At 39.8% G+C, this 20,159-nt stretch overlaps 4 protein-coding genes across 8 annotated transcripts in view; 3 read left to right on the top strand and 1 right to left on the bottom strand.

Annotated features, from left to right (window-relative positions):
- The window catches only part of LOC143904418 (ester hydrolase C11orf54 homolog), a 38,961-nt gene extending 37,642 nt beyond the window's left edge, over positions 1-1,319 (top strand). For both annotated transcript variants that reach the window (XM_077419095.1, XM_077419096.1), the window contains 4 exons: positions 23-201; positions 308-605; positions 696-862; positions 1,002-1,319. In XM_077419095.1, the coding sequence (XP_077275221.1) occupies positions 23-201; positions 308-605; positions 696-862; positions 1,002-1,178 (821 nt within the window). In that variant the 3' untranslated portion in view covers positions 1,179-1,319. The remainder of the gene's footprint in view (positions 1-22; positions 202-307; positions 606-695; positions 863-1,001) is intronic.
- A 174-nt stretch (positions 1,320-1,493) lies between these two features.
- On the top strand, positions 1,494-5,272 carry LOC143904417 (ester hydrolase C11orf54 homolog). Its single transcript, XM_077419094.1, has 8 exons — positions 1,494-1,945; positions 2,210-2,527; positions 2,624-2,722; positions 2,790-2,971; positions 3,240-3,534; positions 4,151-4,371; positions 4,454-4,612; positions 5,117-5,272. The coding sequence occupies exons 2-8, from the start codon at positions 2,473-2,475 to the stop codon at positions 5,177-5,179; spliced, it is 1,074 nt and encodes a 357-aa protein (XP_077275220.1). The 5' UTR covers positions 1,494-1,945; positions 2,210-2,472; the 3' UTR covers positions 5,180-5,272.
- A 56-nt stretch (positions 5,273-5,328) lies between these two features.
- Positions 5,329-7,882, top strand: LOC143904427 (solute carrier family 35 member G1). The gene is made up of 3 exons (XM_077419108.1): positions 5,329-5,640; positions 6,533-6,748; positions 7,029-7,882. The coding sequence occupies exons 1-3, from the start codon at positions 5,329-5,331 to the stop codon at positions 7,524-7,526; spliced, it is 1,026 nt and encodes a 341-aa protein (XP_077275234.1). The 3' UTR covers positions 7,527-7,882.
- Positions 7,883-8,148: 266 nt separating this feature from the next.
- LOC143904399 (uncharacterized) lies at positions 8,149-19,682 on the bottom strand. 4 transcript variants are annotated; one of them, XM_077419054.1, is made up of 7 exons: positions 19,546-19,682; positions 18,164-18,523; positions 17,094-18,053; positions 16,534-16,659; positions 16,060-16,296; positions 15,462-15,789; positions 8,149-15,149 (listed from the first exon to the last, which is right to left on the bottom strand). In XM_077419054.1, exons 2-7 carry the CDS (start codon positions 18,484-18,486, stop codon positions 13,593-13,595), a joined length of 3,531 nt encoding a protein of 1,176 aa, XP_077275180.1. In that variant the 5' UTR covers positions 18,487-18,523; positions 19,546-19,682; the 3' UTR covers positions 8,149-13,592. The 4 variants fall into 4 exon arrangements, with proteins under 4 accessions (XP_077275180.1, XP_077275181.1, XP_077275182.1 ...); XM_077419055.1 differs by having other exon boundaries at positions 18,164-18,667; positions 19,546-19,660; XM_077419056.1 differs by having other exon boundaries at positions 17,094-17,501; positions 17,586-18,053; positions 18,164-19,645.
- Positions 19,683-20,159: the final 477 nt, after the last annotated feature.

Genomic DNA, 20,159 nt, shown 5'->3' with positions numbered 1-20,159 from the left:
ATATCTTTGACGATACTTTCAGGCTTGTGTGGCAATCCGATTATTTTGGATGTTGGTGGTCCAGCGTATCTTCTACCAACTGTCCAGAGAGATAAGTTCTACGATGTTAAGTTGTTGCTGCGACAGTTAAATTACAACCATGATACTCTCGTTATTGGCGCAGGAGCTGGTCCGTGGCCACATACAGGCAGCAATTGCGAGGTGTGTAGGTATATCATAAGTGCATTATCTAAATTGCATTAATAATATCTTCTAATTTGAAGGAGAGAGAAAGCAAACGTATAAATAAACGAAAGATTTATTTCAGCTTATTATGAAGTTAAATGTATCAAACCACCGAGTCTCGCCAGGGTATAAACTTAACATGGGAGTAGGGAATGGGACGCATTATGCATTTGTAAATAAGTCCACTGGAAAGTGCTTGTTCGAGCGTATAGTTGCTAATGAAGATGAAACAACTTTCGCATTGTTGGCCAATCTATATATATCCGAAGGCAAGCCGGGGAAAGTTATAAAAGTACGCGCTAAAAAACGTACCGGCAAACTGGACTTCATATCGTGCATGCAGAAAGCGTTGGAGAAACAATACGGGGATAAACTCGTAGGTAGGTCTCACGAATCATCATTGCATATCGATAGCATTGAACAATATGGATATTACTCGAGTAAACGTCAAATATCTCTAAATCTCTTAGGTTTGGGCGGCATGTTCGAGATGAAGAACGGAAAAGTGAAACAGCATATTATGCCAGATTTTTCGGACGCCCCGTTGACTACCGAGGCACAGCTTAACAACTGGCTACGTTTCTATGAAATGGAGACCCCTCTGATAGCTGTCGGCACATTTGTCAGCGCTGAGACAGTAAGCTTTAAAGAGATTCAATCCGTGAATGAAAAGAGAAAGAATATCAGACATGTTGGGGAGTACAATAATATATAAATTTATTTAATGATTTTATTTCTCTTGTATTTTCAATTAAAGTACTCGTTCCTTCTGTCAGGATTTAGATCTCAGAGTACAGCATTTCCACAGTTCTTTCGAAGAGAGCAGATTGGGTGGACATTATCATATCGACACAACACCGGATACTATTGAGTACGAGGGCTACTTCAATGTGGCAGCTACGCTTTATCGCGTCGATCAACCGCCTAATAAACTGCAGTTTGGAAAAGATTAATTTTGTACTTCAAATATTTTTACAGCAGATTGAACTTTATCAAATAACTTTATGCCAATAAAATTGTAACAAAAGAAGATATGTTGACATAATGAATTTTGTTAGAATTTATACAAATTTATCAAAGAAATTCCATTTTATATGATTAAGAAATAAACATATTTGTTTAAAAATACAAAAATAATTAGATCCGTTTTTTCTTCAAAATGCCTTCCTTTTTTTTGTGCAAATTGAATTAAGCGAATTTATATCAAATTTCGTTAGCTCGGAAATTCATAATTTATTTGATCTCAAATATTATTCCGTCAATAACGACTGTGACGACCGTTATAATCTTGTATATGTTTGCTGTTTACGTTATTTATTTCCATTATGTTTTGGAGATATCGCCCTCTGATGGCTACGATGCTTTGTGTGATTAGGTATTAACATCTACGCTGTTTATACATAAGAAGAACCACTCTATTAGCTGCATTAATGTAATAGTCAAAACCTAAGCAGTTTATAATTATATATCATTCGCTTTGCAGCATATTTTTTAAATAAGTGTTGTCTGAGTGTTGATTGCATTATATATATAATATATATGTATATATTTTGTATATATATCGGTAAATGATATATTACAATATTACGTATAACGTATATGAACTTTCGCAAATATTCTAATGCGACGTGTTCCTTTTACCATATTAGAATAAATAATAGAGACACTTTTAATTATTGAGAATAACTGCAAAGAGCTGATATGTTTGTGTGGTCATTAGGTAAGTAGAAATATAAGTTTTTCAATAATTTGCAATAATTCGTAGGTATAACATGTAAAAAATTACATTCACAAAAATAAAAGGAAATATATTGACGAAAAAATGATTTATTCTTTATGAAAATAAGTTCTCTTTAAAGACATGTCTTTTGGTTTGCAACTTGAGAAATGTGCATTTAGTAGTAATAATAAATAGCTTCGTGAATCAAGATTTAAAACTGCTGATAAATAATATGTTTGGTACTTTTATAACATTTTTGTTTAGATACAAAGTCCGAGTAAAGAATCATGAGCCGACTTAGGAATATAACGGAAGAAATATAAAAAACAACAAAAATATAATCAGAGTCTTTGTGTATCGCGTATCTTCTTATACGGTATTATTAGTATTTTTAAGAATACCGATACGCGCGATACTCTAAAAACAAAATTATAATTTATTAGTTCTATAATTTCGATATTTCAATTGTATACTAGTATAACAGTCTTGCCTTACAAGCTGTAAGTATCTATATTATACTGGAGAAAATGTCTGCGATATCAATCGACATGTTTATGTTTGATAAATTGAAATTAGCCACAAGTATGTACATACGTGTAATATTTTTTCATATAATTTATTTTAAAGGACATGATCGTATAATACTTATTTTCTGCATATATTTTTTTATAATAATAGTTGCGCAGAATGAGTTGAGTACAGATTTCGAAGAAGCCACAGTTGAATGGGTAGATTGTCCCGATTTGACTCAGCACCCTTTCTACCTTACAGCACCAGGTGAGAGATTCACACTGTGCACCTGCAATATATTTTCCCTATACTAATATGCAATATACATTTACAGGACTATGTGGCGATACGGCAATTTTGGATATTGGTGGTATCTCGAATCTTTTCCCATGTCCAAAAAAAGAAAAAATATTCAAATTCGAAAATATTTTACAAGAACTTAATCGCACCCAATATGATAACTTCATCATTGGAGGAGGACTTTTCACTACGCAACCAACCTTACATTTATACGAAGTATATTTACATTTCTTACAAGCAATATTGAATATGATTTTTCTTTGCCTTCTTTATATTTCATCACTCTTAACTTTATTCAATTAACTTTCGTCGATTTAAGCTGCGTTCCGATATTCACACTGCCAGTATTAAAAACCTATATAGTTTACGATAGAATATCGGAGAGCTGTTTAAATGTTATCTTCTCAATTTTGCTTCCGTTTCAAATTTGCCGTTTAGTATTATTGTTTTATCGTCATTCTTTAAAAACGTTATTGCTTTATAGCTCATTATGAACGCATCATTCTCGCCAGGAACCGGCGGAAGAATGACAGTCAGGAACGAAAGTCGCGTTGCATTCTTAGAAGCAACAGATATAACAAATACAGAACAGATTAAATTAGAATTCTTAACTAATACCGATCCTTATTGCAACATATATGGTAACTTCTTCGTCAGCAAAGGTCTGAGAGAACAAGTTCTCAAAGTTCGAGCTAAGAAACGCTTCGGTCGCAATTTTATAGATGCATTGCAGCGTGCAATTGGTCGATTTCCGTATAAAACGGATTCGCAACTCATGGGTAAGTACTAAATTATTCACGTATAAGAAAACGTACGAGACTGTCCTCCTTCAGTTATAATAATGAATTCTGAGAATATGCTAGAGAATAGCTGAAACTAAGAAACACACGTTCCTTTTTATACACCTTGAAAAATTTTAAATGCTATATCTTGAAAAATTTGAAATTTCTGAAAAATCTAAACGCAAAATTATACGGTGCACATTAAATGCAACTGTCGATATAATTGTCTGAAACAATTTTCACGTAAAGCTACAAAAAACACTTGTAAAGACGTGTTTCTTGCATTCATAATACATATATACGTGTCTCTTATTTTTGTGTACCCAACAACATATTTAAAGTTCTTCAAAACGAGAATAAGATTTCGAGCAATTTAATCTCCTTTCAGGCTGCATTCCGATATTTACTGTCAGCAACTGCATTTCAGTACTGAAAATCTATAGTATACGTGACGTTAAATATAGAAAAATATAGATTTTTAGTACTGACAGTGAATATCGGAATGCAGCCATTGTCTCTCGTCGAAAAAAATTCACACCGAGATTTGTTAATTAAGCTTGTCGCTAAATAACAAGGCAGAGAGACATGTCCTCTATATCATCTGATCTCGCAGGTTTCGGCGGTACATTTGTAGTGAAAAACGGAGAAGCGTTACATCACATTATACGAAATGATTGGACGGGTCAGATAAAAACGAAGGAAAAAATTCGTAACTGCATTGAATATTGCAACGTGCAAACGCCTGTGACGGGATTTGCCACGTTTGTTAATGCAGACAGGCATTGTGTTGTTAATATGAGTCCAGCCAATCCAGGGTTAAAAATAAAATCCGAGGTAAAATCGATGTTCAAGCTTCAAAACTGATATACCTACATACGTCGTGATTTATTTATTAACGATGCTCGATGCTTTCCAGAAAGTTTCTCTTACTCGATCACGTGCCCATGGTTATTCTAATTACGGTGGCGGGTATTATCATGGGAACGAATCAAACGATGATACGGAGTATTTGGGATATTTTTCTCCAGCGACCAAGCTCTATCGTATCGATCCCGTACCTATGTTCTGTGAAATGGTAGACTTTTCTTGTTTATAAAATCATTAACAGGCGCGCTGCAACGTTTCGCTCTCTGTTAGTTATGATGACATTGTGCTGACTCGTATTTTTTTTCTTAATTTCTTTCCAGAAATATTTTTTATTTCTTTTTAAAGTCTTTTTTAATTTTTTTATCGCTCTTTTAATGTCTCTTTTAAATTGTCATTAAATTTTTATTTTTTGCTGACTCATCTTTATTATGATTAATCTACATTTTTATATTAGCAAAAGATACAGAGCTTAATTGCTATCTGTGTTGTAATATGTTGATTTTGACAAATACTGCAAACATTAATAGGCAACGAAACGTGTTTATTGAAGCCATATCAAATAAATTCGCCGTGTTGTTTAATTAGACCACTTTGACAGATTGCAATCGAATAATGGTCGCGATGGTTTCGGTTGAGTAAGATATCCTATTCTCTGTCGATCACGTTCGCGACTCTCTTCCGCCCCAAAAAGCGATCTCTTAATTTTTAACAGCAGTCTCCTCACGGTCGTCACTCCACTCGCCCGAATCTTCCTAACGTCATTAATCCGCAATAATCCGTTGGTCGTCTAAGTTATGCTGATTGCGGACGGAGTCGCAGATGCGTCGACAGGCGGACGACGACGGTACAGCTTGGGCCAAGTGCCGATCATCTGCCGATCTTCTCGCGTATTCTCGCTTCGCTGCTCTCGATATACATACCGAGATGAAGTTCAGTATAGAATCCACGGCTTCCTACAACAGTATCCACCCGGCTTATCACTATACCGAGCAGTTCGCCAACAACGGCGAAACTTATCGGGATGGTACCAAGTGGTACGGGGTGTTCCTGGCATTTTTGTCAGGCACCTTCTTCACCATCAGCGCCGCTCTGGTCAAGGCGGTTCGCAACGTGGACCCCATGATTCTGTTGGCTATCCGCGCCCTGGTGCAGATCCTGACGATGGCCGTCGTGGCCTGCAGATCGTCCAGCGATCTCTTTGGCCCTTCCGGCCGAAGAATACTCATACATTTTCAGGTAAATCGTCTACGAAGAAAATGAATCGGGAATCTCTAATTTGTACAGACCATCCATTATGTTTTTAATTTTATAACGTAATTAGTAATTGCTAATCTGATTATACCGATACGGGATGCTTAAAAAAATGTTAACACTTATGTTATAGCAGTAATTTTTTTTAGAGAAACAGAACTGATAACACAAGACATCATAGTAACCAATGTATTTTGTTTTCAAAGAATCTCCACTTGTCAAGCGCCGGTCGAGCTGGACATTATATCTTGAGTTATCAATTCTATTTTTCTGAAAGAACTACTTCCATATAAGTTAACATTTTTTAAGCATTCTGTTGTTACTAGTTACTGTGACAGAAATTTCGGCCCAACGAAACTAATCGGTCTCTTCTTATCTGATTACGCACATGTAAATCATTACGCGCTTATACGCAGCTTTTCTACGACGTGTATCATATTAATTGTATCAAGCCGGAAAAGATCGGCGACGAATATTATTCATTCGTAACATCTGCGTTCGAATGCGTTAGCGAAGCTTAGCCCGCCAGAAAAACTGAGAGACATAACGACGAAGCTTACGTTATTAATATAGCGTGATATAGTGCGGATTTTCTTTATGTACTATCATCGATATAATAATGTAATGAAATAATACAAAAGCTTAGAAATAACAGTGTAATAACAATAAACTGTTACAAATAAACGCGTTAATAAATAATACTACATGTCTCCTTTTATCCTGATAAAGAAGAAGTCTACTACTCTACTATCAAATTAATTGTAATGAAAATTCTTTAGATTTAACAAGAAACATTTATCTTCGTTTCGAGCGGAGCACGTGAACTCTGCTTCTTTGTGCGATTGCTATGCCGATTTATAGTTTTCTTTTTCTCTAGGGCCTGGTAGGCGGCATGACCTTATCGTTGCTGTACTACAGCTTCCGAGAATTACCTCTAGGCGATGCGACCACGATCATCTTCAGCTCGCCGGTGATCGTCATCGCGCTGTCCTTCCTCTTCCTAAAGGAGCCATGCGGTGTCCTGCGCGTAATGGTCGTTTGCACGCTCTTGGCGGGCGTCGTCCTCGTTGCCAGACCACCCTTCTTATTCCAGGTAGTCAAAAGTAAAGAGAAATTGCGTAAACCAGGTGGCGTATTGACCAATATAAAAGTACTATTCAACAAAGATGAGCCTGACAGTCAAAGTTGAGTAAATATGCAGTGCGCCGAGAGAGTGCATCAGCCTCCTGCAAAAACTTGAGACAAAGAAAATATCAAATTCACAATCGAGAAATTATCAAAAAATTATCAGATTAATTTTAATTGAAGATTTCGAAGAAACGCGAATCAGGCTGTCTTTGCTCTCCATCCCTCAATCGATTTTTCTCCTCCAGATGCACCGCGCTGAGAGCTACAACCTTATGGGATATCTGTGCGCCATCCTGGCCACTATCTTCACGGCGCTCAACATCGTCGTCATGAGAAAGTGCTCGGAGATACATTACTCCATCCTGGTATTGAACCTGTCGTGCTGGTCGTTCGTCTCCGCCGTGATCTTCTATTTCACGGTGTCTGGTCACGGTGGCATCGGTCACGAGCTCCACAAGTTCCGGCTGCCGCACGACTGGTTCACCTGGGGCCAAATTCTGCTGGTGGCGTTAACTGGCCTCACCGGCCAGGTGCTGGTGACCAAGGCACTGAAGATCGAAGGCGCGGGTAAGGTATCGGTCACCAGATCACTGGACATCATCCTGGCGTACCTGATCCAGGTTTACCTATTCGGCGAGAAGCCCACGTCGACCAGCTTGACCGGCGCGATTCTTATCATCTCCTCCGTCGTTTGCATGGGCTTCGAGAAGGAAATATACGCGGTCTGCGACTTCATTCCGTAGTCAATGGAATTAATTATTCGAACATTTGAATCTCGGACGCGAAGAACACAAGCGAGAATAAAATTGCTAAATGCTATCTTGAATTACGCTTCGTAATGAGAACAGATAAATCGCAATTGTGGTAAAATTCAATTTCTACTTTTTAAAAAATCACAGACTGGTCAGAACATTACGAAATATCAAGACGCTAAATACTAAAATAAATTTTTAACGATAGTATTAAGATCAACGAACATTTAATCGTTCAATTTCTCATTAGAACAAGCTTCTAGTATCACACGTCGAAGAGGTGCCGATTCACAAATAACATTCACTTGTACATGCATTCTCTTTGTCTTTTCTGTGCCTCTTTCTAATATTCCAATTCTTAAAGTGACAATATATGACAAACATCAATCATCTAGAATTTCAATGTCAATAATTGTAGTAATAATAATAATAATAATAATAAGTTGTAGTGATAGTAACGATAATAATATCAATATTAATAAAGATATATATAATCAATTTAATGACGAATCTATACGTGCAAATATATATATAGGTGATATAGTTGGATAGAAATGCAATTATTCAATAGGAAAGAAAGAAAGGTACAACTACGATTAACAGTAAACCGCTATACCATATCCAAGATAATATAATTATTTACATTGTATATACTTTCTCTACTATCGTCCCTGACGAAACACGTGTGGACGTGCGCCATCAGTCCTATTAAATGTCGCTTGACAACGGACACTACCTACTCTTTTGACAGTGTGCTTACAAATGTATAATATATATATATATATATATATATATATATATATACTTCAGAGCTTAATTTATACAATTCGAGTGGCAAATGTAACGCAAAACATACACATTTTCTTCCTCGCGCTGTTTCTCTTATTCTCTCTCACCCGCACACATGCACTTTGCTGCTCTTACCATCTTTCTCCCTCTTTCGAGCCGTGTGAAATCATCATCATGCATCTTGTTATATCTTCTATGGCTAATCTTACTCTACGTTATGCCTTACAATTAAAGAGAAGTTGCACATTTAATTACATTATGTACGAGTGACTTCTCGCGCTTGAAAAAGGTATGTGTACATTTATACTTCACATATATAACGTTGCTTCATTCCGCTCCGCTCTGCCCTTTTATTTTACATTTTTCTTTTCGCTTCGCAGCTTGCACCACCTACGGCCAAGACGCATCTTAGTCTTTTGATGTAATCGCATTTGCGCCTAATCTACCCTGCGGCAAGTACGTCACGCGGCTCAATTTATTTGGATAAATGTACGATCGAGGGTACATCCGTAGCGACGTAACACAGGAATGTAATCGCGCACGGTAGAGTTCTTTCGCACAGAAGAAGGGCGATGATCGAACGATTTGCTCACGTAATTCTCGCATCGACACGCCTCCTGTGTGTATGTGTAAATATATGTATATATTTACATATTCTTCCGAGTTTTTTTTCTTTTTATCTTACATTGGTCATGATTTTCGTCCCTGAAGCGCAATTCTTGCGACTGTACAAGTGAGGGACACCTCGTGCTGTTATACTAATCGTCTCGCCTTCTTCCATCACACGAAGTGGCTCTGCTTCGTGTCGTATATATATATAAATCTATATAATATTGCTAAAAGGAAGTTGTGTGTGTGTGTGTGTTAGCCTTGTTGTGCAGCATGGTGGCATGCGGTAGAAAATGCTACGATACAATTAAGCGCCTCTCAAACGAAATCACAAAGATCGGATAAGATCGCGCCGGACAGACCTTTTTATCACCGATTTCTTCAGCGGTAACTGACGCTCATGACAGATTTCCAGATGTCTAATAAAAGGAATCTGATTGCTGATATAAAAAATAAAAAGAGAATAGTCCTTGACAGGCGACAAATCGACTACAAAACTCTATATCGCTCTTTCCTAAACATCCATATGATTATCTTCTTTTTTCTTGTTACAATGCGAAGCTTTCCCTTGCCGATGCGATCTCGTCCAATCTCACGACATCCAAAAGACCCTTTTCACAGATTTGCTCTCGTTTGCCAACGTTTTTTTGACCGTCGAATCTGTCCCGTTCTCGTCAAAACCCAATGTTCCTTCGACCGGCTTTAGCTATCTCTTTTTTTTCCTTCCCGCTGCCGTGGAAATAAAAACAAAGTTCTGGATAGGCACTGCACGCCGCCGAGTCTCATCACAGTATCAAACAATAAAATGTACATCTTACCGCGAAAAAACACGCGTTTCAAGAATGCAAAAATTTTCATCATATTCAAAATACGTTTTAGCTACAAAAATAGGGCACGTGTTCGTTCCCTTTTTTTTGCCACCTTTTCTCCTTGTTTTGTTTTTCGATTTTTTTTTTTAATTGATTGCCTTAAGGTATTCCTTTCATGACACCAAAGTCTTAAGATTTAACTGATTTTGTGGTACGAGAAAGTTAAAATGCATATCTTTACGCCAGAAAAAAATTAAACCACATTACCGAACATATAAAGAAGAATTATAACTTCGAAAATTCAATATTTATATGTGACGTTATCGAAAAAGTCTATTTTCCATATTTCAATGTAATAATTTGTTTATCAAATATCTTAAGATATTAAATATTAACTGCGCTACACATATTCGCTAAACTCTATATTTTCGATAGTGCCGATAAAAATACAGAGTCACCGAATATTTAAACAAAATATTTATGTTACAAGTTGATTTGAAATGTGGTTTATAGATGAATATTTTTAATGGCGACTTTCAAGGAATTATTTGACAACGCTGTGCGCTCATGTCACACTTCAGTTCATCACGTACGGTTTATTATCAACTATTTATTGTTTAAAAAAAAAATAATCCAAAAAATTGTCCTTTATTTTTGCTCACATTACTCCTCACTTTATGTTTTTTATCACTCATTATTATTATAAAATTTCTCTTTGATAAAAAGAAAATGTCACAATATTCTTTGATTAATGAAATTGACACTTACATTGACATTTTTGTTATCAACTTCACATTTTACAATCGGCGCCCTGAAAAGCGCAGCGTTGCCATATTGTTCTGACAGTAAAATTTACCGAAAAATGAAAAATTTCTAAATACACATAATATTTTTACTTTTTTCTTATAATTAAACATAATAATCAATTATAACTTGATTTTATATAAGTTTAATGCAATATACAAGAGTTTGCTGAGGCCCTGCTTAAGCGCCTACAAAATACGCTCCTCCGTGAAAGGAATACCTTAATTAATGCCGTGGAGGTGTAAATACAAATGTTTAAAATACACTTGTCAACGTCGAGCTAAAGATACATTTGGATGTTTCTCCCTTTATCCTAAATATTCAGCAAACAATCGTTCCACTACAGCATATTATGCAATGTGCGTTATTCTCTTTTTCTGTTTTATTCACTCGTTCATTCATTCATTTAATCATTTATATTCTCTTCCCCCCCCCTCTCTCATTCTATCAACGTTAAAGTTATATCGTGCCGTATAACACAAAAATGAACTCGTGTTTCCGATAACTAATACTTCGAATACACGATACGATTAATAAAAATATTACTATCAAGATAACGTTATCAGAATAGTTCAAAAAATTTGAAAGACGGCAAAAGTATACATAGGATTGAATCTAACTCTTCATCGTCAGAACTGTCTCGCAAAAAAATTGAATATATCTCTGAAAAATAATATCTCATACATCACACTTATTCTTGAATTAATTATATAAATTGTAGAATCATAATTTTCAAAAAACATAGTGTTCTTAATTAACGAATAATGGAGTTAACTTACGCGAATATTTATGCGATAACAACGGGGATGCATTAATTAAATAAATAAATATGGGGAAAACTCGTGGATCTGATAGTGAGAAGCATACGTCTTCAAGGAGCCTTAAAAAGTAAACGTGAAACGTATTAATCTCTCGCATGTGCACCGACGTATATTTCTTTTTAACGTTTCTATTCCATAGAAACTTAAATGAGATCTCTTCCTTATGAGATTTATAATAGCCATATAAAAAAAGAAATCTGAAGTAGATAGAATTCCTAAACTCGCAGCCATGCATAACGTAATAGAATAACAAATTTATAGTAATTTATTATACGTTGAAACAGCCATGTGGCATTTTATACAATTTTGAATGTATATATATATATATATATATATATATATATATATGTATATATATATATGTATATATATATAATATGTAATAAATTGCATTATATATTATATACATGTAATACGACACACACACGCACACACACACACACACACGCGCTCGCACGCACGCACGCCCACACACATACACACACACATATATATATATAATGTATGTATGACATGTATACATATATATGTACATATTACATATTCATACATGATATATACATATACATGTATATATCATTTTTCTATGATACCAAAAAAGAGAGACAACTTATATAAAAATATAACTAATGTATATACAAGAACATAAAGTCATTAAATTGGTAAAATCTGACGTGTCAGATCCAACGAAAATCCAATTTTATATGATAGTGAGTGCGGTGATTGCTTAGTGTTCGAGACAGTGCTTACATCAGAACTGATTCTCCAACTCTCTTTCTCTTTGCTCTTGTAAAATTATAATATAATTATAATAGTACGCGGTCGCGCATCTCATTTAAAGAACTGATTCCAAAGCTCATCTGATCACTCGCCAAACATACACTACGAATGGATTACAAATAGAAATTGACATTCACACAAAAGTATCCTACGTGCAATGTTGTACATCTCTTCTGTGTACAGTTAATCTTTCTTTTTTGGAACCCAAATCATATCTTTGACGATTTTTATTAGAATCGTCATTAATTCGTCCAGTGTTTTATACACTCATATATAATCTTTTGAAATTGATATTGCATTTATTTTAATATCTCTTGTCTCGTTTTTGATACAAATAAATATTTTCTTTTTAAACCCACTTTCTTTCCTTCAGAGAGAGAAAGTTAGATTGATAGAATAACAAACGTATAATTACAATAATAAAGATTTCACGACACACGCAGGCGTTATCCTATATGAATTGTAATTAACAAGTACTAAAATAAAGATCGCTCGCAGCGGTATTCAACATTTTACTCCTTGCCTCGATAAGCGAGCCAAAAGTAAAACTCTGAATTGAATCGTCGTCATAAACTAAACTAATTATAGTCAACATATAACGTCACTATAAAGTATAATCATATCGATGTTTAGGATCCCTTTTTTCCATCTTTATATTTTCACATCGTTCATATATATATATATATATATATATATATATATATATATATGTATATGAAAAATTGTACTGTGAATGTTTATGTAACTCGTATTTCTTTTGTTTTCGATCCAGCACGTATCATAGTACTTTACGGAATAGAAAATTGTAAAACAACAATTTCGTCGATGTGTCGCATTACAGTATTACAAATCCTGGATCAAACAAAATTGCAAACGGTGACAAAAGGGACACAGTAACGATTTGCGCGCGTCAAATATAATGTAAAATAAACTTCATAATATATTACGATAAATTTATGTTGTGTATGTCACGTGTCTATGCGATATATACAACGTATATATACATATACATGCATTATTTTACAGTTCCTGGGATTGGACACATCTCTTGTCATAGTTTGGTTAAATCATTTATCCGTACACTTTGAAATATTAGAAAAAGATGAAACTTGAGTCACTCACGATATAATACGAAGAAACGGTTCCTGGACGATGTTAATCGAATTAAAAATACTCGAAATATGAAAATTCGAGTGAATCTAATGAGTTATAAGTAATTGAAGGAATCGCAATGTTCGATAGAGAATCGAAGAATAAAAAGTATAAGGAAGAAGGGAAAGAGCGAAGGATGAAGATAATGGTGGTGTTGATAGAGGGAACGATCGTCGCCTCCTAAAACAGCAAACCTATCCGTGATAACCAACTATGCGATTCGATTAAACAAATATACTTAAAGAAGTAGAACAAACCTCCGCGCCGCTCATCGGCTCGGACAAATTATTAAATCAAATGTGTATCGGTACGTGTACCAATAATTCGGCACGGCTGGAGAACACCGCGGAGCACATCTCGCACGTATACTCCAATGTGTCCGGTATTATCGTTTCCGGGACATCGTCTACTGGCGCGATAACACTATGGATAGTCATCATCCTCGTTTGCGATGTCGATTCCACCTTGACACTGAGCTTAACGTTGTCCCTATTGCCCATCTCTCGCACAGTGCTGTGTGGCAATATGCTCTCGACCTCGTCGTCATCCTGAGCGGTAATGACGCTCGCTTCAAAAGCTACTTCCAGATTACTACCATCCACTGCGTGTTCCATCAGTCGTGCCGGATCGCCGCTGTTCTCCATGGTACTGTTATTGTTGTTATTATTATTATTATTATTCCGTAACTGTAACACCTGCAGCTGTTGCTGCTGTTGCTCTACCACGTTTGTTTCGATCAACGTATTCAATTCCTTCTTCACTACTGGCTGCTTTTGCCGCTTGCTCCTCTTTACGGTAGACGATCTTTTCTTCTTTGCTGGCGCTTGAGTTTTACCAAGAGCCAAGATATTACCATTGTTGTTCCTGCGACTGTCACTCGTGGCCTTTTGCATGCCTGGCTCTTGCTTGACGTTAACAGCCAGTAACTGCTGTTTTGACATCGTAGACGCATTCTCCTTGGTCAATTTTGTCGGGAACGTCGCCGGCGTGAGCTGTAATTTACCTTCAACGTGATAACTGACGTTCTTTGTGCGCGGCCGATTCCGTTCGCCACCTGGAAAGATGCCGGACTTGTGCTCATTCGGCATGACCTTTGGTGTCCGGGTCACCATTGTCTTCGTCTTCTGGCCTTTCTTGGCGCCATCGCTGCCCACCTCGACCGGCACTCGCGTCTTCTGTGTGTGAATCATCTTCGGTCGGCCTGACTGGTTCGATGTCTGCGCTTCTTGCTTCTTCTCATCCTTGCGTAGCTTCTTCTTCGAGACCTTCGATTTGGATGCATTTAACTTGGAGTTACTCACAATCGAGTTTATGTTCTGTAGAGAGCTGTCAAAGCCTTTCAGTAGTTTCTCATAGCCTTCCTCGACGTTCGATCGTTGTTTGTTCTTCTTGCCAAGTTTCCGCTTTGTATTGTCTTCCGAATCGGAACCTCCAGTGCCAGTGCCAGTGCCAGTGCCAGTCCCAACACCAGCGCCAGAGCCAGCGCCAGTGCCAGTACCGCCGCTGCCGCCAACACCACCACTTCCACTGATATTACCGGCGGTACCACTACCGGTACCACCACCGGCGCCACCGCTATTTTCCATCATGTCGTATGTAAACTCGTCTCTACGTACCACTGTATTCGTTTCAAGTTTCGTTTTGCGTCTTCTCTTATACTTGCGCGGCCCACTCTGTGGTTGGCGTCTCAATGCAGTGTTGTCATCGCAATGTTGCACTATATGTGCCACTATTTGCTCAGACGTGCTGTATGACTCGCCACATACCTTACACAAATACGGCGTTATACTGCCCACGCATTTTGGATCTGGACCGGAATGATGGGCGCGCACGTGTTCCCGGAGAACCACCTGTAAGAAAAAGAATACATATGTTAAATTTGATTATTCTAATCAAAACAAAAATGTATAATTTTTAGAACAATTTAATTTTATTCGTGCTTTAAAATTGTATCACACGGCTAAATATTGCTAACAGATCACAATTTACTTGAACTTGTAATAATGGTTAAATATTCGCCATTTAAACCATAATAAAATAAAGAGGTTCATTAAAAATAATATGAGAAAAATAGTTACTATCTTTCTCTTAGTAAAGTAAACAAATAAAATAAAATGTATGTTCGCTATTCGCACTTTCGTGCGTTTTAACCATCAACTTACTCTCTGATTAAATGCCCGAGGACAGATCGCGCACCCGTATGGCTTTTCGCCAGTATGGATGCGCTCGTGTTTTCTCAAGGTACCGCCGTCTGCGAAAGCCTTCCAACAGAATCGGCAACCATAGGGCCTCTCGCCAGTATGGATACGTATATGGATCTGCTGTGAGCTGCGACTACCAAAGGTTTTCCCGCATTCGCGGCATGGAAAAGAACGGCCGCCCGGTTCCCTATTATGAGAATGACGATGGCTTATGAGAGCCCGTCCGTCGGGGAATTCCTCGCCGCACTCGTCGCAAGCTACCATTTTGTTACGGTGCGATACCATGTGTCTGCAAGCAATATATTTTCAATTAAATAAGAAAATTTTATATAAAGAATGAAAGTTGTATTTTTATCAGAGATCAAAATAAATTTAATATTTTAATATAAGTGTGTGTGTGTGTGTGTGTGTGTGTGTGTGCGCGCGCGCGCGTGTGCGTGTGCGTGTGTGTGTGTGTGTGTGTGTGTGTGTGGAGGGGGGGTGTTATAATGTACAAAATACGGCATACACATAGCCAGCAAAATTAAAAATTTGTCTTGTTATACCATCTCATTTATACCTTCGTAAACGAGCTTTACTGTGGAAACGCTTCACGCACTTTGTACAACCGAAAGTCTTATCGACATTGTGTATCCAAGAGTGTTTCAGCAAACTGCGCTTGTCCTTGCAAGTTTTTCCACACAGCGTACACGTATTTGGCGGCGCGTTCTCAGCGTGATTCTGTCGCACATGCTCCGCAACTTCTGCTTCATCACGGCATCTTGCCCCGCACAATAGGCAACGACGACTAGGAGATCTCGTTTAAAATAAATTACCAAATAAGTAAATGCATATAAACGTGTTCCTAATGTGTTCGATTCGGAGAAAAGAACTGAAGTCGTTTCGCGTATGTATATATACATACATATATATTCTATTATTATTCTATTATCAATACTAGTTCGACGAGTAAATTATGAGAAAACACTCGACAGTGAACGTGAGTACTACTAATTTTGCATTGATCGCTAAATTAACGAAAGTTGTAAGATACCTTGAAGCATGAAGTTCCGCATGTGCTAATAGTGCTAGAGCTTCCGTGAACTCTTCTCCGCAAACATTGCACGTGTGATGCTGACTGGAACCTTCCATCGTGTCCATGTCCGTCTTCACGTGAACTCTATATGTACGATATTAAACTTTACATAAACAATTTTTTAATATTGACACTCACGATAACATGTTAATGATAAAAAACTTTTTAAAATTCACGTATATTTTTATTACCATTAATATTTAGCTACAATAAATTGTAACTGATCAATTATGCTTTCTTTACCAACACTTGGAAAGTTTTGAAAACTTTTCTTTCAATTTTTTAACATCCCAATTTAAATATCTTAATATCTATATTTAATAATAGTATTGTGAATTTTCAGATTATTAAAATAACATTTTATACGTACAAAATCTATGAACCTTCACTTATCGATATTTGAGAAACTATTACAATCGAGACCAACCATTCCGCTTTAAAATTCTATATCTAAACATTTGTGTTGACCGAGACGGGCAATAAGTCCGGAATACTTGATGCAAATTTAAAATACTTACTTTTGATGGCGTTTAAGCAGATCTAAACGATGGAACGGTACCGCGCAGGTGCTACAATAAAACTCGCCGATCCTCTCGTTGTCGCCCGTGTAAGCGACGTCATTTTCACATTCCTCCGCATCGGATATCTGTTGGGGAATGGTGCCACCGTGCTTGACGCGTACGTGGTCTCGCAGACTGTTGACATCCCAGAACATGTCGCCGCACGAGGTGCACTCGAACGGACTGTCGCCACCGTGAACGCGCGCGTGCGACGCAAGTGCTTTCTCCCTAGCAAAACTGATGCCACAGGACTGGCAGACGTACGGCTTCGTTGGATCGGTGATAGGCCACGATTGTGGCTGCTGTCTGCCCGTGACGGACGATATCTCCTCCATCTGCCACCTCGAGCTAGATGCGTAATTGCCACTGCGCGCAAAATAACCATCGGTCAGCTCATCCTCGTAGAAAGATAGCGCGTCCTCGTAAGCATCGTCTGGTTTATACACATACTTGCCCATCTCTATCTCGATTTCCTCGGCGTTACGTTTTGGCATACCAGCGGCGGCGTTGTTCTTCCGTTTGCGAGGCACGCTCGATCGCACCTTCTTGCGCCTGCCTTTGTTCCCGCCAGTCGACACGTCCTCCTCTTGCTCGGCAACCAGCAAATCCTCGTCATTCGGGTCATCCTCGAGGCCGTCTTGCGACGACGGGGCGTACGCGTGGACCTTCAGGTGATTGTTTAGATCACACTTGCGTACGTAGCGCGATCCACACAGATTGCAACCGTACGGCCGATCCGTCTGGTGCGCCACAATGTGATTCATCAAATTTGCCTTCTTTCGGAACCTGCGGCTGCAAAAGTCGCATGGATACGGCCGAGCATTCTGGTAAGAATCCTGATCGATCGGCAACGGTATTTCCATGTCATCGTACTCCAGGAGAGTGTCACGAGTCACCTTAGCCTCTGGAATCTCGACCCTTCAAGCGTAAAATAATTTGTTAATACACGCAGCACACAAAGATACAAAAACATTCCTCGGGTTGAAACAGCGAGACCAATTATTTTACATATCTGCACGGAAACTCACCCGTCATCTGGACCGGGTCTGTCCCAGTTGTCAGCTATTACTTCCTCGGTGACTTGTATGTTCAGATAGTCGTGCCCCTGATCTTGCGGCACTATGTAGATCGATTCCATGTCGTTGGTCTGAGGTACCATCAGTATCTCGGACTCGGTGGCAGATACCACGTCGGGAACAGACTCGACGGTTTCCTCCACCGTTACCTCCTCGCAGGCGCCAATCACCTCCTCCTCCGATGCGACCAGCTGCGCCTCCAGGCCGCATATCACCTCCTCGTGAAGCTCTACGTCTCCCACCCATTGTAGATTCAGATCACCGCTGACGTCCATTTTGCGTGGGTTTTCAACTACTCGACGACCGAAATCACTGGCGACGTAGGAGAGATCGGTAAGCTGCACGCTTCGCTCTAACCGTCCAGCGTGTCGCCGCACACGGACCGATCCTCGCGAATCGAACGCTGGACTCGCAAATCCACTTATCGTTCGGCATTCGCGCGCAACGCGCGCGTTTCTATCGCAAAATCGTCCGACATTACGAGGAGCCCTCGAGACGGTGTCAAGACGATCGGTCGCGAGATTAGTTTCCGCGCGCGCACACGAGTGATCCTCCGCGGATCCGAGGTTACGTCACGCGGCGAGTCGCCGCGGAGCACGCCACACGGCGCCTACGCGCGCGACGACGGGAACGCGACGGTTCACAGCTCGGACAAGCTCGCGAGCGACACACGCCACACGCCACACCGAACTGACCGAACAATTATTGGCAGGCCGCCGTTCCCCTCTCCCACCCGCGCCGCCCGACTCCTCGTCGTCGCCGTTGCGGGTTGCGGGACAAACGATAATCGCGCGAGGCAGTGGCGCGACCGTCCCGAGCTCGCCCCCCCGGCCGATCGACGTCGGGCGTCGGGCGTTGGGCCTGAGGTTATAATTATTTAGGTTATAACGAACGTTGGAGGTTATAACGAGAGCGAGATGCGCCGCGTCCTCGGGAACGTGGCGTCGCGACGCCACCGGACGAGGAGCGAGGAGTGCCGAGTGGCGCGACGAGCGGCGTTGGCGGCGGCGGCGGCGGCAGCGACGACGACCGACGACGACCGCGACGATCGCGACGGTGGTCAGCGGTGGTGGCGAGTGGCGATGACAGTCAGGCTAACCGCGAACGGTACCGTCCAAGCGAGGCTGCTCCTCGTTCTCGCGACGGTGTTTCTTTTTCGCCCGCGCACTCTTTTCCCTTTCGTCGAAGCGAGTCGCACAGACACAGGCGCGGGCTGGCAGGCACACGCACACAGGCGCGCGCGTGGATCTCAAGCGGAGCCACGCCGAGCGTGACCGGCGCGCGAGACGTGGACGCGGAAACGGACGCGACGGCCGCGGCGCGATTCTACTTACTGTTTCGAAGCTCCAAACGTAACGGCGCAGCCAGCGACCTAACCGAAGAGCTGGCGCTCGGTCCCGCGATCCGAGACGAGCAGCGTCGACCTTCGCTTGTTTTCAATCCTGGTGGGGGGATGCGCGTAGAAATAAACGTGACAAAATGGCGGCTCGTGCGGTGCATGCGCGCGCGCAATACGACCGCCGGCATGGGTCGTGCGTAGAAGCGTATAGATGGGAAACTCGACCGCGCTGTTCGGCGACCAATGAGATATTCGTATCCGATCGTCCCATTGGGAGGACTCGCTTTCGACGGAGCTTGGAAAACGGATCCCATTGGATGTTTTCCAGTGAGGACGTACTATAAAAACTCGATACGAAAACTTTAGTCCGAATTGTCTGAAACTCGGAAGAAAAATTGGATGCTTCGATTCGACCGTCGTCCGTCCATTATTGAATAGCGTTATTTATTATTCCACCTCTCCCCCTCCCCCCCTCCATTCCCGAGACATAAAGTCGAAAGTCGCGCGCGCGCGAAAGTTTGTTCTCTGTGATAAAAAGTTAGGCGTTGAAGAAAAAAAGAAAAGGACGAAAAGGTGCAAAAAAACCAGCTACAAAGAATAAACTTTGTT

This window comes from Temnothorax americanus, unplaced genomic scaffold, assembly GCF_048541705.1.
Source record: "Temnothorax americanus isolate GAGA-0224 unplaced genomic scaffold, ASM4854170v1 Scaffold51, whole genome shotgun sequence".
Taxonomy (NCBI): domain Eukaryota; kingdom Metazoa; phylum Arthropoda; class Insecta; order Hymenoptera; family Formicidae; genus Temnothorax; species Temnothorax americanus.
Note: the sequence above shows the minus strand (reverse complement) of the source record. Positions and strands in the feature narration are given on the sequence as shown.

What these genes read in the sequence shown, in the direction of transcription:
- LOC143904427 (XM_077419108.1), top strand. Translation starts at nt 5,329, where the DNA reads ATGAAGTTCAGTATAGAATCCACGGCTTCCTACAACAGTATCCACCCG. An exon ending in GAATACTCATACATTTTCAG is followed by an intron (nt 5,641 to 6,532) that starts GTAAATCGTCTA and finishes CTTTTTCTCTAG; the next exon opens with GGCCTGGTAGGCGGCATGAC. An exon ending in GACCACCCTTCTTATTCCAG is followed by an intron (nt 6,749 to 7,028) that starts GTAGTCAAAAGT and finishes TTTCTCCTCCAG; the next exon opens with ATGCACCGCGCTGAGAGCTA.
- LOC143904399 (XM_077419054.1), bottom strand. Translation starts at nt 18,486, where the DNA reads ATGGACGTCAGCGGTGATCTGAATCTACAATGGGTGGGAGACGTAGAG. An exon ending in CTGCTTAAACGCCATCAAAA is followed by an intron (nt 16,660 to 17,093) that starts GTAAGTATTTTA and finishes TCGTACATATAG; the next exon opens with AGTTCACGTGAAGACGGACA. An exon ending in CTCGGGCATTTAATCAGAGA is followed by an intron (nt 15,150 to 15,461) that starts GTAAGTTGATGG and finishes TTTTTCTTACAG; the next exon opens with GTGGTTCTCCGGGAACACGT.
- LOC143904417 (XM_077419094.1), top strand. Translation starts at nt 2,473, where the DNA reads ATGTCTGCGATATCAATCGACATGTTTATGTTTGATAAATTGAAATTA. An exon ending in TAAATTGAAATTAGCCACAA is followed by an intron (nt 2,528 to 2,623) that starts GTATGTACATAC and finishes TTATAATAATAG; the next exon opens with TTGCGCAGAATGAGTTGAGT. An exon ending in TTTCTACCTTACAGCACCAG is followed by an intron (nt 2,723 to 2,789) that starts GTGAGAGATTCA and finishes ATACATTTACAG; the next exon opens with GACTATGTGGCGATACGGCA.